The following is a 20,807-nucleotide window of genomic DNA, read 5'->3' as shown; positions in this document are numbered from 1 at the left end:
ACACTGAGTAATTTCTTGGAGTTAGCCCAGCACAGTCCACTTACTGCTTGTCAGTAACATTACTTGTTCCTTCCCACACAAGCATTTTTATCCCAACACTTTCTATTTGGCTTTGTAATTTGTGACGTACCAGTTATAATGCAACCAACTGGAAATATGATGAAGAGACTTTCACATTCATTGCAGCCTCCTACAAGTACCTCTCTGTACAACCTCTCTAGCCAAAAGAGTTTTTGTTTCTGGCAAATTGTCTGTAACTACTCCGACTTCTTAAATTGCTCTAGACATATTTACTGCAGTTCAATTATGTACACAAAACTTTGATTGCAGATTAGATGCTGTTTCACTTAGATTTAATAGCTTCAAACAAGGTGCTGATTTGGTTAATATGCAAGGTTTTAATTATAAGCTAGTAGTCAAAAATCAAAGGCTAAGTGCATGAAATCACTAACAAGAGTACTGATTAAACACCGCATATTATTGCATAGAAAACTTGAAAATTTTATACAATACTTCATGACTGCTAACTTGGTTAAACAGTCCTCAGTGTCCTGAAAACACAATGGACTTTAGATGAAGTATCTTGTTACTATTTTAGCTAACAATCTAAGTCTCGCCCTCAACAGCATGCACCCTATAGAAACTCCATGACAGTGCTGCATTTCCATCTGTCCATGGTGCTTAAGTCTGTGCCTATGACTATTCTGGGAACATTGTACAATGCGATGAGCAAAAGCATTCCACTCTGGCATGCTCCTCTACAACACCATACGGAGTCACTGTTGTTATTGTCAAGTTCTCAGGATCATGACAGATTTGTTTTATAAATTGTCACAAGTAGAAACGCTGAGCAACTAGCAAACCATTGGAGCAGACTAGGTGCCCTTTCCAAGTTACTGAGGCTTGCTCAGCTCCAATATGAAGCCAAGAGAGCAAAAAGCTCAGCTATTCCTACAAAGGACGGAATAGAGCCTTATTTGTTATTCATAGTGACGCACAGTTCTTGGCACTGAGGTTAAAGAAGCCAGTCAATTAGGCCTGATGTACAATACTTTTTTTGGCAAAAAGTTCCCACCTGTGGTAGCAACAGTGGGAGTGCTAGCACTGACAAGGCTGTTGTGAGCACTGGCATTTTTAACGCTGTCATTTACACCTGCTTGCAGCAGAGATACGTGACACAGTGTTAAAAGCCACTGAGCCTTGCCTGCATGGTAGCTTCCTCCTTGTGGAGGAGCTACACAGTGGGTGAACTAAAGATGCTAAATTTGCTAGTGTAGCAAAGTCAAAGAATATCTTTCCCTTTAACGAAGGCAACAAAGAACGTACAGCAGTGACTTAACCTCAATTTCACTGAAGACTCAAATAGACTAATTAAAAGAAGATTTATTCAGGAGAGAGAAAAAAACCCAGATAAAAACACCTGGGACAAACCATCAATAGTTTTATACTCAGGAAAAAATTAAGCTTAGTTGGTGCAGGTAATCAAAGTGAATATTTCACATATCTGGTTATTTTTCCCATCACTCCTCACATGTGGCAGGCGCACATGTCAGAAGCACAGTCTATTAGAAGTGTCCTCCCCACTTTTTTCCAACCCTATGGTGTTATCAATGTTGTCATAACACTGTTATCCTTCTCAAATAGCTCCTTTTAAAGGGACATGACCAAGTTTCTCCATTCACGTGATTATTGGTCTTGCTAGGGTTGCCAACTTTCGGATTGCAGAAAACTGAACACCCTTGCCCTGCCCCCTGCCCCACCCCTGCCTTGCCCCTTCTCCGAGGCCCATCCCCCATTCACTCCATTTCCCCCTTCCTCTGTTGCTCACTTTCCTGCACCCTTGCTCACGCGCTCATTTTCACCGGGTTGGGCAGTGGGTTGGGGTGTGGGAGGAGGTGAGGGCTCTGGGTGTGGGCTCTGGGGTGGGGCCACAAGTGAGGGGATTCAGAGTGCGGGGGGGGGGTCTCAGGTTGGGGTAGGGGGTCAGGGCACAGGGGGTAGGGCTCCAGCTGGAGGTGAGGGCTCTGGTGTGGGGCTGTTGATGAGGGGTTTGGTGTGCAGGAGGGGGCTCTGGGCTGGGGCCAAGGGGTTTGGAGTGTGGGAGGGATGCGGGCTCTGGGAGGGAGTTGGGGTGCAGGAGAGGATGTGGGTTTCAGGCTCTGGGAGGGGCTCAGGGCTGGGCAGGGAGTAGGAGTGAGGGAGGGGGCTAGTGTGCAGGCTCAGGGAGGGTGTTTGGGTGCAGGAGGGGGCTCGGGGCTGGAGCAGAGGGTTGGGGTCCAGGAGGGGGAGAGGGGTGAGGATGGCGCTTACCTCAGGTCGCTCCTACAAGCAGCCAGCATGTCCCTCTGGCTCCTTGGCGGAGATGCAGCCAGGCAGCTCTGCGTGCCGGCTCCGTCCAAGGGGACACCCCCACAGCTCCCATTGGCCAAAGTTCCCAGCCAATGGGAACTGCAGAGCTGGCACTTAGGGCAGGGGGAGCATGCAGAGCCCCCGGCCACCCCTCTGCCTAGGAGCCAGACATGCCGCCATTTCCGGAAGCCACGCCAGGGCAGGCAAGGAGCCTGCCTTAGCCCGACTGCACCACCAACTGGATTTTTAATGGCCCAGTCAGCAGTGCTGACCAGTTGAAAACCTGATGCCTGGCAACCCTAGGTTTTGCTCTCGTTTCCTCTCTCCTCCCCTGCCCTTGGCCTCCCACCCCCAAAAGACTGACCTCTGTAATCCCTGTATTGGACAAACATTTGGGGCAAATTTTTCAAAAGCATCTAACTGATTTAGGAGCCTAAGTCCCATTTGCAGAAGTGATTTAAGAATTTTTTTAAATGTTACCTCTAAATGTTCTTATATTTCTGTACATCTTAAAAAATGGATTTGATGGTAGCCACAACAGGTTTCTCAATCTTCACATTTTACCACTAAAATAAGCACTCACAAACAACCCTTCCCAGGTCTAGCTAAGTCTTTGTTCTGGTCTAATGACCATGCCTTTGCAAACTAATTGTCTTGGCCAGAAGGATCAACCAGAAGCCACCTCAATCTGCTTTTACAGATAGAGGACTTACATAATTCTTATCATTCAATCTACTCTACATAAAATAAAATTATGGAGAGATTAAAAACTTCTGTGTCAATCTCAAACACATTTACTTTAAAATCTGAAGGCAATTTGGATTTACCTTGTTTTTTAAAGAGGTTGCTGCGTACTATTTCATTCATGGACTGCACTTTTTGCTTCTGTAGTTTTACTGGTGGGATGCAAGTGTAAAACTCATACAGTAGTTGGCTGCAGATAAGGGGAAATATCACAAATACAATTTAGATTAATTTCTTATGCTAACATGACAGATAGCAAGAGCAGTAACTACTAAAATACCTCTAATGCTTAACAAATATATTCAATACATTTCCTTGTATTTTGTTATGTATTAAGACTGCTATCAGGGGAGAAAGACCAACTGTTAAGAGGGAAAAACTAAGTGTTAGGCATTTTTGCCCAAAGATTAACACTTGACATTTTTGCCCATTGCACATGTACAATACAATGCAGTTTTTGGCCCACAAATCTTCTGTCATCTATCAGGAAGACATCTATTGTCAGCCAGCCAGAGTCGTGGCCTTTTTGGTAGTGCCACTTATGCTCCAAAAGTGCATTGCTTTACTTGCTAATTCCACTCACTGAACAAATGTTTGAAAAGTAGGCCTAGATGTTAAACTGTATTATAATATGTTTCTATATGCATCCGAAGAAGTGGGCTGTAGTCCACGAAAGCTTATGCTCTAATAAATTTGTTAGTCTCTAAGGTGCCACAAGTACTCCTGTTCTTCTTTTTGCGGATACAGACTAACACGGCTGTTACTCTGAAACCTGTATTATAATACACTCTTAAGGATACAACTCATTATCTAGAATATTCTTCTTCTTCAACACTTAATTAAACAGTTGGCCATAGTGATCGTTCGCCATTTGGTCCATTCCTGCATGACGGCCAGGGATTGATAGCCCGAGAGTCCAACATCAGAACAGACTTGATGAACCCAGGTAATAGTGGGTCTGCTTCTGGGCCACTTTCACCCCTCAGTTGGTGGAATTTTATCCCGGATGTTATTAGCCACCCAGAGAACAACATTCACCCAAATATCTTGTGGCATTCTCACTACATGTACGCAGATAGCATCTTATGCTTTTCAGACAATGGCCCCAGTACTCTGTGGACTGGAGCAATCGTAAACATCTGCATTACAAATTAAGTGATTCCATTTTATGCCCAATATACGATGTTGGCATTGTGTGTGGAAAGCATCCAGTTTTGCCCAGTCTGAGTGGCACAGTGTCCATGTTTTGCAATTGTACAACAGTACGGAGAGGATACAGCTCGAATAGATCCTGAACTTGGTTGTCATGCCGAGATGATGTTGATTCTATATTCATTGTAAACAACACATGACAGATACTTCAAATATGCTTCAAATTGAACAAAATGAGCTAGATCCTTAACTGGTGAATACTGACTGTGACAAAGTTCCTCCTCTATCTTGGTGGGTCCTGCGCTTATTGGCGGATTTTCTTGCCTCAGAGATTCACCATGTGGGTTGGGGAACAGCCCAGAGACCTTCCCCTCTGGAAGAACCCACAGTCCAGGTCAATTGGGAGGTTTGGAGGGAACCCGGGCCCGCCCTCTACTCCAGGTTCCAGCCCAGGGCCCTGTGGACTGCAGCTGTCTATAGTGCCTCCTGTAACAGCTGCATGACAGCTACAACTCCCTGGGCTACTTCCCCATGGCCTCCTCCAAACACCTTCCTTAGTCTCACCACAGGACCTTCCTCCTGGTGTCTGATAACACTTGTGCTCCTCAGTCCTCCAGCAGCACACCCTCTCACTCTCAGCTCCTTGCGCCTCTTGCTCCCAGCTCCTCACACTCGCACCACAAACTGAAGTGAGCTCCTTTTAAAACCCAGGAGCCCTGATTAGCCTGCCTTAATTGACTCCATGTATCCTAATTAGCCTGCCTGCCTTAACTGGTTCTAGCAGGTTCCTGATTACTCTAGTACAGCCCCTGCTCTGGTCACTCAGGGAACAGAAAACTACTCATCCAGTGACCAGTATATTTGCCCTCTACCAGAATCCTGTACCCCACTGGTCTGGGTCTGTCACATGACATAGCTATATTGATTTAAACGGTGCTATGCCTATTTATAGTGGCTAAGAATCTAGCTCGGTATCCATATTGGACAGAACTGATACTTTTGCATGCAGACAACATTGGACACAACTAACAAAATGATGTTGAATAGCAGCTCACCTAAGTAACTTGGCATCAAAGACTGTTTCAACATCTTGGAGGACCGATGGTATATACTTCAAGGCAGCAACCTGAATTGACAAATATATCATGTGTTAATTGTGAAAATACATGTACGTATATGTCCTCTTATACTGCTCAATTCCATCTATTACCCTCAAGGTACAATTAATACAATGCAATAGCAATACATAGCTCTCAGAAACCCAAAGGTTTTGGCCAATAATGAAATCCTTCCACCCTCTCCCCAAGAATGGTTTCACTAGTGGAACTGAAGGAGTGCACACATTTCAATGAACTGAAGTGAACTTGGACTTTTCCTCTACCTTGCTCTGAAATGTCAATTCTTTATACTCTGAATTTCTCCATGGTGCAGGGGGCCAGAGTAAAGCCTTCTGTAACACATATGCCTTATGGTGATATAATGCAAGGGGCCTGGAAGCACAATAGCCATGGAGTGGACTGCACACACTATGCACACCTATGACAGAGTTTCTAATGTTGCCACAGCAGAAGGTGGCTTTACAGTAATGCAAGCAGAGCACAAGCCAGAGGCCACAGGATCCTCAGTTACACCAATCCAGCCCCCACAAGTGTACCCGACAGGTTGCACAGATGAGCTGCAGTTGTTTGGCCAGCCCACAAGCTGTAGTAACAGTCATTGTGATGTTGCAGACCCTGCAGAAGGGATGAAGTTTTGTGTCTCCTCCCTATCCATCTTTCAAGACTTTACTGACATGGAGCTCTAGGACTCAGGCTTTTTACTTAAGAGGTGAATTTCATCTTGTAAGATTTCTATTCTATTCTGCTTGTCAAGCAATAAAAACTTGGTAAAAGTTAGTCATGAGACAAATTACACATGTGCTACACTACCCTCCCGAGTGGGCAATAGCACACATTGGTGGGCAATAGTGTATGTCTGATGTAATCACCAACATCTAACATCAACTTCCTTGAAGAGAAGATCAAAACCCACATTGTTCAGTTCCCCTAAGATTCCTGCAAGAGGGATTTGATATACTCAGCCTCTGGAAACAAATATTTTTAAAGCAACACATAGTTCATAAGCTCATGATAAAGAGCAGAAACATTCAAACATTAGACCACCATGCATGACCATTCAAAAGTGAAAGCTTCATAGGGGCATTAGCTTTTATTTTTCATCCTCTTAACCTAATAGATACTAAGATCTGCCTCCTAGGATTAGTGCATCTTTCAGATATGGAAACTATCCTATTCTATAGTTTCTGGTGATAGACATACATTTCTCACTTATCGTACGTACCCAAAGGATGCACTAGTCCTCTTGCTGGAGGGAAGGTGGAGAGATGCTTTTGTAGTTTTAACAAATTCAAAATAAAAGCACAGTTTTAAGTTTAAGAAAAGAGAGTATTTTAAAGTGTACTTTAAAATTGTTAAAAAAGGAGAACTTGACCAAAGTGCTGCAGGTACAGTACAAGGCTCCAGCACATCCACTCTGGTCTCTCATCTCCTCCTCTTCACCCCACCAACATTGTCAGCCAACATATAGTATAGAGATTTATGAGAGGTTAAATTCTGCTTTTGTGTTTGTGACACCATTTATTATTGAGGGACTGCATCCAAAGATAGCTACCTTCATAAAAAAGAATAATCCAAAGATAGTGTATGTCAGAGATAGTTATCTATAGCAAAGAACCTGGTATGAACTCTGCTGCATTTCATTTTTTAAGTGCATTCATACCTGCCTAAAATCTCATTAATTGTGCTATGTTCACTAGTCATGGACACTGGTTATTCACAAGCTCTGCCACCATCATAAATTAAGGGCAGCATTTTGTGTAATAATTCTGCAAACTGTAATTTGCATTGTGTAATACACTAAATCCAAAGTAAGGGAACTAAGTGTATATTAAGTGGTATTTTGGCTAACAACTTCCTGAACAAAACTACAAAGGCAATACTGGCATTATTTCATTTTGAAACACTAAGGGCTTGTCTACACTACACAGCTTTTGACGACACAGCTGCGTCATTACAGCCGTGCCACTAAAACTCAGGCAGTGTAGCTACTGTTTGTCGGCTCTCCTGCCGACAAAAAACGTCCACTCCCAATGAGCGGCATTTGCATTGTTGGCAGGAGAGCTCTCCTGCCAACAACGCACTGTTCATTCACACTGGCATTTGTCGTGGCAAAAATTTTGTGTTTCAGTGGGGTGGGGCGTGAGAGGTTTAACACCTTTGAAAGACAAACATTTTATCGTTCAATTGCCAGTGTGGATATAGCCTAAGTGTTGCTTTTACTAGTATCATTTAGGTGAGAAGCAAGTTACAGCAAAAGACAGTCTTAACAGCTGATGCAGATCTATTTTACATACTAAATTGCTCTAGATGTCGGTAGGCCCTGGGCTATAGGAAAGGGAGTCAGAACATATGCCTAAAGCCATGGGTTTCATAGGTGCATACTGTTGACTCTGCTGTGTAACAAGACACATACTAAACAACTGCCTAACCTGCACATAGAGTGTATCATCCGCTCAACAGGGTACTATTGAACATTTGCTATTGCCTTCACACACAAGTATGTGGAATCTGCTCTTTACATTGCCAACAGCAATCATTCCTGTCTGACTTCCATTGTCTGCACAGACCTTGATAAAAGCAGTGACTGACCATACATCATCCTGACTCTTACTTTCTACACTGACAAAGCACAGAATCTGAAATAAACTAAAAGCATAACTTTTTAGGAAAACTATACAGCCTGTGGATATTTAAACTCTAATAAATAAAACTAATTAAATGCGAATGTGTTTTTATAATGAGAATTTGGAACTCATGTAGAACTTTTTAACTTATCTTTAAAAAGGTAAGAAACATTGCCCCCATTTTATAGATGGGGAACCAATGGGATGTCAGTGTTAACTGAAAGCTTGTCTATATAGAGTTGTATCAGTCAAACTTAATAGTGTGATTTTAAAATGATTAGTTAAACCAGTAGAAAAAGGTTGTGTGGACACTTGTTTCATCTTAAGCCAGTCTTGTTCTGGTTTAATTTAAATTGATTAGGAACAGGTTTAAACTAAACTGAAATAAGCCACTAAATAAATAAAATTATCCACTTAGGGTTTTGCACTGGATTGGTTAACCTATGCAAGTTTGTGCATTGACAAGGCCAGAGAGCTTTGACTTCCTCAAGGTCATGCAGGGAGTCAATTGGCAGAGCCAGGACGAGAGCCATGTATCCTGACTCCCAGTCCAGTGTCCTTGTCATTGCTTCCCAAGTAATGGAATGTACAGATATATATCAATTGCATTTTAATAAACATCAAATCCAAAATAATTCTTTATACTTGAGCATGCCACAAAAAAAGTTTTAAGTGGTTGTTTCCTTATAAAACATGCACTTTATATTTAAGAACTTAAAGGAAAGCTGGAACAACTTCAGTAAACCCAGAAAATTAAGCATTTGAATGGGGGAGAAAACCCTACTGTCAAAGTGTTTGGTAAGGAACTTTTTCATTAAAATTAGCTTCTCAGTCTTTTTTGCTGCCAGCAGATTTCTTGCTAAATCATGACAGTTTGTAACAAACACTATTTAAGCCAAAGGTACAAGAGCACAGTCCAATGTGCACGCTGCTTTAACACAAATCAGACCCGTTTTATATTTAAACAAAATATTTGAGATTTTGGTGAAGTTGTTCTGATATATTGCTATGAGAACAAGATGGCAACTGAATTACAATTTCTAACAGTGGGTGCTAATAAATTTTCTGTCACGTTAAATAGGTCCGATTATTCATTCCTTGAAGTCAGCCGTAAAACTCAGTTACTTTATCTGATGCAGGATTGGGCTCACATGGTCTTCTTCAGCAAGCTGTCCACCAATGACAATCTCCCACCATAGACCCACGTGTCATTTGAATAAGAGCTAGGATGTGTACCTTGAACTCTAATTTTAATTAAATACTCCAAACTAAATGATTCCCTCCAGCAAGAGAGCACTTGGATGCAGGTTTCATGAATAAGCTCCCCACAGAATTCCCTAATCATCATTCCTCAGATGGAAACTGGAGAGGTTTACAGGTTTGGGGGAAGAGGGGAGATTAACACGGGCCTCCAGATATCCAGTAATCCACAGGGAAATGCTATGAATTTAGGAACATTTTCATGAGAGATCTGTCCATCTGCCCTATCTTTCAGGTTTCCCATTCTCTTGCAATACAGCTGGTAAGTGTAATTCTGCCAGGGGCTGACTACCTACGTTTGGACTTCAATTCACCTACAAGGCATGGAGTGGAAAATAATGCTGAAACTGTCAGCATTGACTCCAGCTACAATTCCCAGAGGTTCCATGGGTTTAACACATCAAGTGGTCATGCTAATTTCAGTCCCTTAATGCCTAAAAAGAAGCAAGAGAAAACTTTTTAAAGAGCATTCCACAGCTGATATTGGGTGAGAAATTATCAACATTGTGTGTAATTTTAGAACACTGTTCAGAGAATTTTGGGCTACAGCTTTTTATTCAGATGAGCACCCATACTGCATTTCCTTAAACAGAAAGTCTGCAGTCAACAAATCACTGAACCTTAGTAAACAAACACGATAAAGCATCTACTAACATCAGCTTTTGGAATTTGCATTTGTCAGACTTCTATAACCTGATTTCAAACTGAAGGAAAAAGTCATTCTAACTATCCCACACGTAATTAGAGTCTAGACACAATACCCTTAAGCATGGGCATTGCAAAATATATGAGATGAGCATGTGAAATATACACTATTCCCACTACAGCATCAATATTTCAGCTTTTTCACAACAAATTTATGTATGAGAATGATGCAGGGAGACAGTTAAGATAGATTCACTATGATGTACAATGTAAGAGGGGAGCCAACCCTTGAATATTTTCACTGTAGAAAAAAAGATATAGTCAAGACCATCACGGACTAGAAAGCACAATGAAATTATGGTCATTAATAGGAATTAATTGTCATGGATGTTCAATTCCCGCCTCTACAAAGACCCAAGAAGAAGAAATGGCCTGGAGCAGAGGGCTTTTGAAGTTTCTTTGTGCTAGTCATTCGACAAGCATTCACAGTTTGTTAGGACTCTGTGGCAGACTACTATCCCCTGGATAACTACAAACATCACTGAGCTTCAAAGCTGAAATATGTATGTCAAATACTTTTTCAGTTTTGCAGAGATATTGTCACTCAAGTGCAAGACCCAACACAACCCTTTTAAGTTCAGAGTATGCCAACATTCAGCACCAACTTGCTTGTTAAAAAATTAATTCTAAGAACTAAGAACAGAAATTCCTTTGAGTTCTCATCTAGATTTTTAAAAGTCACAAAGACAAAGATTTCATTTACATTTGAGACTTTAGTTTAATATGGTGGCCAACTTTCTTTTTAAAAAAGCCAACTGGAAGAGTAAGGATGGTATTGATTCAACAGGAAATACTTCTTCCACAGCTAAGACTGCACAGTACATCAAGCCACGATAGTCCACCTAAAGATAAATCTTCCACTCCTGGCTGTACCAAATTGCAGCTCTCAACCATGCATACAAGACTTGGCAAGGTAAAAGGAGCCTTGTGTGCCAAGCAGGGATCAACTACATTTTAAGCCCTCACATGAAGACTCTTCCTGATAGTGATGTAGGGATATTAAAGAAGGTACTAACAGTGATTCCCCCAAGTGACAGTGACCCCCCCATAATTTGTCCCCCACACTTTAAAATCCAACACCCCATAATTTGTCCCCCACACTTTAAAATCCAACAGTTTCACCAAGTACAAAAATCTCTTGGGTCTTCTGTTAAAACTTGTAAGCTACTGTCTGTAGAAACCATTGATTGTATCTGTCCTGTGAAAGATACTTTATCACTATGTAAAACTTACAAACAAGTTAATTGACTTTGTTCTTGAAGTAATTGATACCATGTAAACAAACACTATAAGCCGTTAAGTGACTTTCACTTCATTGTAACAGCAACGGCTCCTAGGAACAGACCCCCACCCTCTGTGATTAAAGGGCCGGGAGTCTCAAATGAATTAGCACACACCCCAAAAGTGGTGGAGATAGTAAATTAAAATATGGTTAAGATATGGAATGTATGTTGATGAATGCTTGATGTACATAAATGGTTAGGGAGGTGCCAGCCTAGAAAGGGAGTATCCATCGGCCGAAGAATGTGTAAAGTGGATCACCTGAACCACCTGAAACTGGGATCTACCCCATCTCCTGGAAGGATGAGAAACACAAACTTTGGACAGTGTGGAGCCACCAGGAATGTGCCCAGGAATGTGCCATCTGCTGATAGAGTCAGCAACAGCAGGATGAAACAGCTCCCATAGACTAACATAGGAATTAATTCCTATAAGAATGGACTCTCAAGACTGAGGATTTTGAGTCTCTGGTTCTGCTGCCAGCCTCCAGGAGCATCAGGTGCACCTGACACAGACTCAGCTCCATCCTCATGACCAAGATACCTGGCCAGTAACTTGGCATGAGCAACTTCTAGGCTGGTAACTATAACATCTATACAGAACTTGAATGAATGATGGTGTGAATGAATCTATCTATCTATCTATCTATCTATCTATATATATGTGTGTGTGTGTGTGTGTGTGTGTGTGTGTGTGTGTGTGTGTGTATATAAGGAATAAGTAGTGATAGGAATAAGTAGTCAAACAACGTTGTTTACTTTTATCTTTTGCTTTATCATTACATTTACAATAAATGTGGCATCTTTGCCTTATCCGTCTTAATAGGATCCTGCTGGTTTTTATTCTATTGGTATAACAGTGACACTAGCAATGCTAGCAACCTCAAAATGGGGTTGGGAGGGGAACACACACTTCCTTACAGGGCTATAAAATGGTGGGATAACTGTTGTGATCATTCGGTCTACAAATTTACCCTAGTTGGGAGCGCCACTGTATAAAGTTTAGGTTCAAAAAATGTCACAGTAACCTACAAAAACAAATGTTGATAGGAAAAGGTGCAAATATGAGACAAAGACTGAAATGGTCCAAACAAAAAGGCCTAGTGACATAAGCATAATCTTAACACAGTCTTTGAGTTGATAAACAAGAAGTGTGGAACCAGAAATCAGTCAACTAAAATTGTTGTGTCAGATATCAGGCCTAACTGGTGGACAAAATAATAGGAGTGGAACAGCCCATCACTTCTTTAAAGGACCCTAAAAGAAAGATACTTTGGGAGATAAACTGGCTATTAGAGTGAGCTTCACCATCATGGCTTCCAGGTCCACAGTCTCCTGGGTCTTCTTTATCCTAATCCTGAGACACACCCTGGCCAAATTAGCTACAAGATTAATTTGGGATCACAAAATGCCTTAGAGGCACATTTTTTTCTAACATGTGCCTTAACCACAAGGCGCACTATGTCCGCAAATGCTAATGAGAATAAAAGGAACTACAAACCACCTATGAAAAATAGGGTATCCCCATATTATTGAGGGACACAATACAAATAAGGAAAAAAGAGGGTGGACACCTTCACGCACCAGCGCAGAATGTTAGGTGGAGTCAGAGTCACAAGATAAAAGAGGGCTCCCAGATTGGGTAAAATGAGTTCTCTTTGGAAAAACCCCAGCAGGAACCGTCCCTCTACTGACGATCAATTGGCAAGGCATCCATCAGACCTTACAAATATCATTAAGCATGTGAGTATGGACTATATTTGTAACTTCTGCATAGGTCTTCATAGGATTTCTATATGCTGGGGTAATCATAACCTTTCATTAAAGTTATACTTGTAAATGTATGTGTGGTCACTATCCTTGGTCTAAATTTGAAGCAAGTAGCAGAAGTGACTTTCACTCTGTTGAGCTTCAAACTGTAACCACCAGAGCCGACCCCATTCTGGTGTAATACAACATTACTAAATTCGCTTTAAATAAAATAAAAGGCTCCATACTTTACATTTCAAATGATTTCTGCCCTTCTTTTTTTGTATCTTTAATTCAAGGTTTACAAGTTTTTTAATGGGTGTTTGCCTTGGTATTAAATAGGTTGAGGTCTCTGTATACCATATCCCAAACCTTGTTTAAAACGCTTTAGTGTTAGTAAGTCACTGGGTTATGTTAACACCTTTGACTCTTTGGGCCATATATGCCATCTAAATTAACAGCATGACTCAGCAGAAATGCATTGGCAGCCATCAGCAGGTCAAATCTATCAATACAAAAATAGCCATGAGCAAATGTAACCAAAAAACAAGCCGCAGACTGGGTTTCAACCCAGCAGTCTGTCCTTTTTGCTCTTTACACAACAATCAGGAACTACATGGTAACACATGGATCCAAGTAAGTATATACAACATGCAACATCTACCTACATATGTACACTGCTACTATGGCAGGGATTGGGGGTTTCCTGAAACACAGGAGACAGTGAGGCCACTAGAAGGCTCACAAACTATTTAAAATGATACTAACCAATTCCTATACATTACATAGGGCGTGCAGCTCTCCCTTGCTACAGATATTGGCCTCTTGTGACTCTCCAGAAGACCTGCTTCCATGTTCTTCCTTTAAGCATCTGCACAATTTGCGAGTGGGGAGGATGTAGCTGTCATTAACTCTGAGTATGGAAAACCAGACAGTGTGCAGAAGTGAACACCTGACTGTATCTCTGGCACCTCCATGTTTCTGTTGCAGTAGTGTGGCTTCAAAATGATGTGGTGTACACACACACACACACACACACACACACACACAACTGAACCCTCAAGTCCTCATTCAAGTCATTGGCATCTGCTGGGTAGGAAAGAAGTATTTGGCCCATTTAGAACTAAGAGGTTAATTTTTCAGCAGGCTAGAAAAACCTCACAGTATTACAGAAATTTATGTTATACTCCTCCAGCTTACCGGTACGTTTATCTTACAATCTTTATTCCCTAACAAGCTTAGCTTCATAATAACCCTCATCTCCAACAATTCTTTATACATATTCATGAAACCTAAGTACCCAGAAGATTAAAAGACCATTTTAAAGAGTCACCTGGGCCCTGTTTATTAGGCTGATTTTATTTGTTGTCAAGGCAAGTTTAACAAAATTACCATGCCATCATCTATTGTACATCACAAATCAGGCACCACTGTTGGCACTTTTCCAGCCTTATTTGCACCTAAACAAATAATCAAGCTGCCTCCGGACACTTTTAAATGGTTAGGCTCCAATGCTCCACTCCACATCCTGACATAAGTGAAGAGAGTCACCTCATTGTGTGGTGTACTCCTCTCCTCCCACTAGGGACAGCAGCTCCACTGGTGGGCAGCCAGCAGCAAGTGACATTTTCCAATGCTGCACCTGGCTCCTAAATGCTGGAAGAACCATGATATCTAAGAGCCAGCTGCAGCAGGCAGGGCTCAGCAGCAGGAAAAAAAGACGAAGAGGCATCCACCTGGATGTCCCTTGAGACCTGTGCAGGTCACTTGGGATCTGCTGTTTAAAGGAGTAATCCATAGCTTTTGGGAAAGGAACAGAGTCCTTACTTTTAATTAGAGGTTGGTGGGGTGGTGGTAAATAATGGAGGGAAACATGCACACAGTATAAAAGAGATACCAATGAACCAGCTCCAAAGAAACCTGGGCAAATCATTCAATATTTACTACTTGTCAGAAACGCAGAAATCCACCTCCTGAAGGTCATTTTTTGCCCTGGCAACCAATTAGAAAGGGAATTTGACAGCTCTGCATTCCCAAACACAAACAAGAGCACTCCTACCATTGAGTTAGGGCCATTACTGTATATCTGAAAAAAGAAATCCACCTCCAGGAGTCTGGATTTTATGCACAAGCATCTAGATGGATGAAATGGCACAATGGAGACAATGAAACTGACAGGTGAAGGATATACAGGGGAAATTGACAAAGTGGCATAGAGAAGTCAATACTGTAACATTATCTGGGTCTTGATCACAGATACTGAGTTTCAGTTTGCTTTGGAAAGCTATAACTTTGACAAGTGCAACAAGCACCAATTTAGCACAGTTTCTAAATGATTCATCTAGAAGAGTACTACAGAAATGTGTGAGACTCCCTAAAAGTCGTCCCTCAGCTGTACCTTCACTACACACCATCTTAGTCATCTGTGAGTCTGCTTCATTCCAGAACATTGTATTTAAAGTTGCTGAGTATCTGATGTAGTGGTTTCCCAGATTCCAAAGATGGGTCAACTCCAGCCCTCATGCTTGCTTTCATAATGTAGGAAAGGTTTTATGTCAGCAAAGAAACCAGGATATTGAAGTGATGGCCAAAATACTATATCCTATAGGTAAATCTGTTGTGGCTATAGGTGAATAAATAAAGCTGACTTGTTGTTTGACTTGCAATCCTTCCTGATGCATCTTGTCATTACTGGAAGTGAGTGCTTGATCATCTCTGCATTTTGGGCAATCATTTTACAATCACTCCAAACAGACACTGGCCACAGAAAGGTGTCAAAGCTTTCATGAGTGGAGCTATAAGTCTCCTTTATACAGGCAGAGAAACACATGTTTTCCAATGTGATGACTGCCATGACTGACAAGTCTACGGAGATTTAGAAACACTTGCAACCACCCAATTTTGAGAAAACAGCCCTTGAGTTTTGTGCATCAGGCCATAGAAGCTCTTGCCAAGCATATAGATAATGTGGAGTCTTGCAGTAATCAGCTTAGCATAATTTCTGAGCAGTATTGCCTATCTTTTGTGGACACCAGATCCCCTGGTGGAAAATGGCCATCCCCTGGGATGGTTGTTTCCAGGGCTTTGGCTAACACTGAAGCATGTACTTGGAAGTCTTGTTCCATTATCTACTACTCTGCCATCTATTTGTTACTCTCCCTTGGTAGGAATGGTCCCACCGTTAGCAGCTGGTTTTAATGATGGGAAAACTAGATTCTTTTTTGCTGCTTCACAGGAAGTGTTTTCAAGTCAGGAGCGACAAGGATTCTTGAGCAGTGTCACTCTTGGAACTGATCCAACCACCAGAGTGATCTTAAGGCCAATGATTCTTTTTCACCATATTCTCAAGATAGCTTTACAGAAAGAATTTCTCCTGGGCACTGGCTTTTCCAGTGCTAAATCTGACACTTCCACCTCTCTCACGAGCAGGGAAAATCTAAGCAAAAGTTAACACCCTTGATCACCGAGATTTAAAGTAGTATTCCCACACCCTTTATTATATATTCTAGTTTTACCATTCAGGTGGTCAGCTGATCTAATTTTGAGTCAGTTCACGTATGCATTTGCTGTGGATTTCCCTTCTAGAGTCTAGCTTTTCTAATATACACTTGGTACTTTATTTCTTGCTGCAGAACCTGAGTTAAAAGGCATTTCTCTTCCTTGGGGTCTCAACCTCTCCCTTTGAGTTCTTTAAATATTCATTCATTGATCATTATTTATTGGATTTAGGCATGTTTAAGGCAGTTCTACCTTCCAGACAGCTATATCTTTTAAAATAATCTGAGTATGAACTATCAATTTTGTTCTGAATCTATGATGTTCTGATAAAATCAGGGGCTCAGCCAAACCAGATCTGCCTTGCTCTGTCTGGGCTTAAAACAAAAGCATTTATTTTTATTCTGAATCATACAGTAGTTGAAGAGGATAATTAAACATAACAAAAGGCATGTTTATATGTGGAAATTGTTTCTTTACCACAAAAAAATACCTTTTTCATACTTGATATAACTCATTAGAAAAGACAAAATTAATGCTTAAAATTGTTATAACTAACAAAAGCATAAAAATACAGAGTACAGATAGTCATTCCATCAGTTTACCATATCACTACCTACTTATTCCAGTACATACACACCTGTACAGCCTTAAAATTCCTCCTGCCCTGAGGGAAAGGAACTTTTAAATATTCTTTTATATTTTCAAAACCATACTCAATGGTATTCACCCTGCATGACAGCAACTCTTCTGCCAGACAGGTGCAATTTTAAAATTCCAGCACAGTATATGGAAATCATCCTCTTAAACATGAACAATGTATCCATAAATATGTATGGCAATATTACTGCTACTATGTATATCTTTTAAATCACTGTTGCAGTGTGGCTAATTTATTTTTTTTATGAGTAACTCAGTTGGCTGCAGAACCAAATTCTGTCTTAACTTCCACTCCCATCCCACGTAACCCAACATTAATCAAATGTGGGATAGTGGTCCCTTATTCCCATCGCTAATCCATTTTCCACATGGAACAAAAGATATTCTGCTTATCTTGGGAATGACACAAATTGCTAACTAGACAAGTTTCCCATGGCTAGCGGAATTCACTTGAGTTGTTCAGTCTGATCATGAAGCCTGTTTTTCATTCTTGTGAAAACAAAGAACATTTTTAACCAAAATGTTTGCACTCAAGCAGAACTAAAAATATCCCCAAACATTGTCAGGCATCACGTCTGTAAAATTTTGTTCATGTCTCTATTAGAAACTTCATTGAAACAGCCTAAGTTCTGTTAGAAAGTATCAAAAGATTTAAAAGATGTGATTTTTAACATCTCAAAGTAAAAGAGCCAGGATTAAGAATCCCACAGGAGAACACCTTTTGTTGAAGATTTCCTTCCATTCATCATATGAGAAATCCTGCATATATATTTTGATCATTTTCATTGATTAACCAATGGGTTTAAGTACTTACATGATGCAGCCCCTGTGCAATATGAATCCCTCAAAAGTACTTAACTCCAGAGATCTCCATCTAACAAGCTTGAATACACAGAAACTAAATGCTATGCAATACAGGTATTAAGATATTATAAGAACGGTCATACTGGGTCAGACCAAAGGTCCATCAAGCCCAGTATCCTGTCCTCTGGCAGTGGCCAATGGCAGGTGCCCCAAAGGGAATGAACAGACAGGTTATCATCAAGTGATCCATGCCCTGTGACCCAATCCCAGCTTCTGGCAAACAGAGTAAAGGGACACCATTCTTGCCCATCCTGGCTAATAGCCATTGATGGACCTATCTTCCATGAATCTATCTAGCTCCCTTTTGAACCCCGTTATAGTATTGGCCCTCACAACACCCTCTGGCAAGGAGTTCCAGAGGTTGATAGTGCGTTGTGTGAAAAAATACTTTCTGGTGTTTGTTTTAAACTTGCTACCTATTAATTTCATTTGGTGGCCCTTTGTTCTTGTATTATGAGAAGGAGTAAATAACACTGCCTTATTTATTTTCTCTATACCACTCATGATTTTATAGACCTCTATCATATCTCCCCTTAGTCACCTCTTTTCTAAGCTGAAAAGTCCCAGTCTTATTAATCTCTCCTCATACGGAAGCCGTTCTATACCCCTAATCATTTTTGTTGCCCTTTTCTGAACCTTTTCCAATTCCAATATATCTTTTTTGAGATGGGGCAACCACATCCGCATGCAGTATTCAAGATGTGGGCATACCATGAATTTATATTGAGGCAATATGATATTTTCTTATTATCTATCCCTTTATTGATGATTCACAACATTTTGTTCGCTTTTTTATTGCTGCTGCACATTGAGTGGATGCTTTCAGAGAACTATCCACAATGACTCCAAGATCTCTCTCTTGAGTGGTAACAGCTAATTTAGACCCCATCGTTGTATATGTATAGTTAGGATTATTTTTTCCAATGTGCATTACTTTGCATTTATCAACATTAAATTTCATCTGCCATTTTGTTGCCCAGTCACCCAGTTTTCTGAGATCCTTTTGTAGCTCTTTGCGGTCTGCCTGGGACTTAACTATCTTGAGTAGTTTTGTATCATCTGCAAATTTTGCCACCTCACTGTTACCCCTTTTTACAGATCATTTATGAATATGTTAAATAGGACTGGGGCCCAGTACAGATCACTGCAGGACACCACTATTTACCTCTCTCCATTCTGAAAACTGACCATTTATTTCTACCCTTTGTTTCCTATCTTTTAACCAGATACCAAACCATGAGAGAACCTTTCCTCTTATCCCATGATTGCTCATTTTGCTTAAGAGCTTTTGGTGAGGGACCTTGACAAAGGTTTTTTAAAATCTAAATACACTATATCCACAGGATCTCCTTTGTCTGCATGTCTGTTGACCCCCTCAAAGAATTCTAGTAGATTGGTGAGGCATGATTTCCCTTTACAAAATCCATGTTGACTATTTCCCAATAAATTATGTTCATCTATGTGTCTGACAATTTTATTTGTTACGATAGTTTCAACCAATTTGCCTGGTACTGAAGTGAGGCTTACCGGCCTGCAGTTGCCAGGGTCACCTCTGGAGCCCTTTTAAAAAATTGGCATCACATTAGCTATCCTCCAGTAATTTGGTACAGAAGCTGATTTAAATTGTAGGTTACAGATGACAGTTAGTAGTCCTGCAATTTCACATCTGAATTCCTTCTGAACTCTTGGGTGAATACCATGAGGTCCTGGAGACTTATTACTGTTTAGTTTATCGATTTGTTCCAAAACCTCCTCTAATGCCACCTCAGTTTGGGGCAGTTCCTCAGATCTGTCACCCAAAAAGAATGGCTCAGGTTTGGGAATCTCCCTCATATTCTAACATTAACAGTGTGTTATAAGAAGAACAGGAGTACTTGTGGCACCTTAGAGACTAACAAATTTATTAGAGCATAAGCTTTCGTGGACTACAGCCCACTTCTTCGGATGCATCCGAAGAAGTGGGCTGTAGTCCACGAAAGCTTATGCTCTAATAAATTTGTTAGTCTCTAAGGTGCCACAAGTACTCCTGTTCTTCTTTTTGCGGATACAGACTAACACGGCTGTTACTCTGAAGTGTGTTATAAGAGGACAACCCATTACACTATGTAGTGCTGAAGTACGATTACACTGAATACTTCTGGATACTGCTTTGTTGCAAAGATATTTTTAGAATCCAAAAAGTATCCTGCTTCTGATGCAATTTGTTCCAAATACTTAGCCTGCTCCTGGCAAATCATCTATACATTTGTCATATAAGGTATAGAACATCCTGAATTCCTTTCAAACACGTTAACATTATTGGAAGCACGTTGTTATTTAGGTGAAAACAGATTTATGTTTTTAGTTCCTTTATAGCGCTGTGCTCTTCTAAGGAAAGCATCAGGGGAAATGTAACTCCAAAAGGATCATTGAAATGAATCAAATACAGCCGCAAATTTTCTCTGCTTAGTCTTCCATTTCCACTGTATTTTAAATCAAAGATACCAAAACAGAGAACTAAGCAAAACAAAAAAATCAAACTCAACAGTATGAAGAATGGGGCATTAAAGGGTTCATAAAATGCTAATGTTACCATCCTGCCTGAAAACAAATATATCCTCCTATAAGATCACACTTAAACTTCAGATTTTTGTTGCTACTAGGGGCATATTAATTTATAATTTATGCAGAGTAGGATATATCTTAGTAAACCCCTCTCTTCCTGATTTTCTTGCAAGTATGTTATGTTTATTCACAGCTGCGAGTCTTTGTGGATGATAAAGAGTCACAGACATTTACGTGACTGCAAAGCCTTCAACCTATAGTCA

The 20,807-nt window shown here is 40.7% G+C and overlaps 1 protein-coding gene across 1 annotated transcript in view; it reads right to left on the bottom strand.

The window, feature by feature from the left end:
* Nucleotides 1-20,807, bottom strand: part of DOCK2 (dedicator of cytokinesis 2) — a 500,577-nt gene that overhangs the window by 355,147 nt on the left and 124,623 nt on the right. Inside the window, exons 24-25 of the mRNA XM_054038081.1 lie at nucleotides 5,301-5,371; nucleotides 3,177-3,283 (exon numbers count right to left, since the gene is read on the bottom strand). Coding sequence (XP_053894056.1) covers nucleotides 3,177-3,283; nucleotides 5,301-5,371 — 178 coding nt within the window. The remainder of the gene's footprint in view (nucleotides 1-3,176; nucleotides 3,284-5,300; nucleotides 5,372-20,807) is intronic.

The sequence above is a fragment of the Malaclemys terrapin genome, chromosome 8 (assembly GCF_027887155.1).
Source record: "Malaclemys terrapin pileata isolate rMalTer1 chromosome 8, rMalTer1.hap1, whole genome shotgun sequence".
Lineage (NCBI taxonomy): Eukaryota > Metazoa > Chordata > Testudines > Emydidae > Malaclemys > Malaclemys terrapin.
This window is presented reverse-complemented; position numbering and strand designations above follow the sequence as displayed.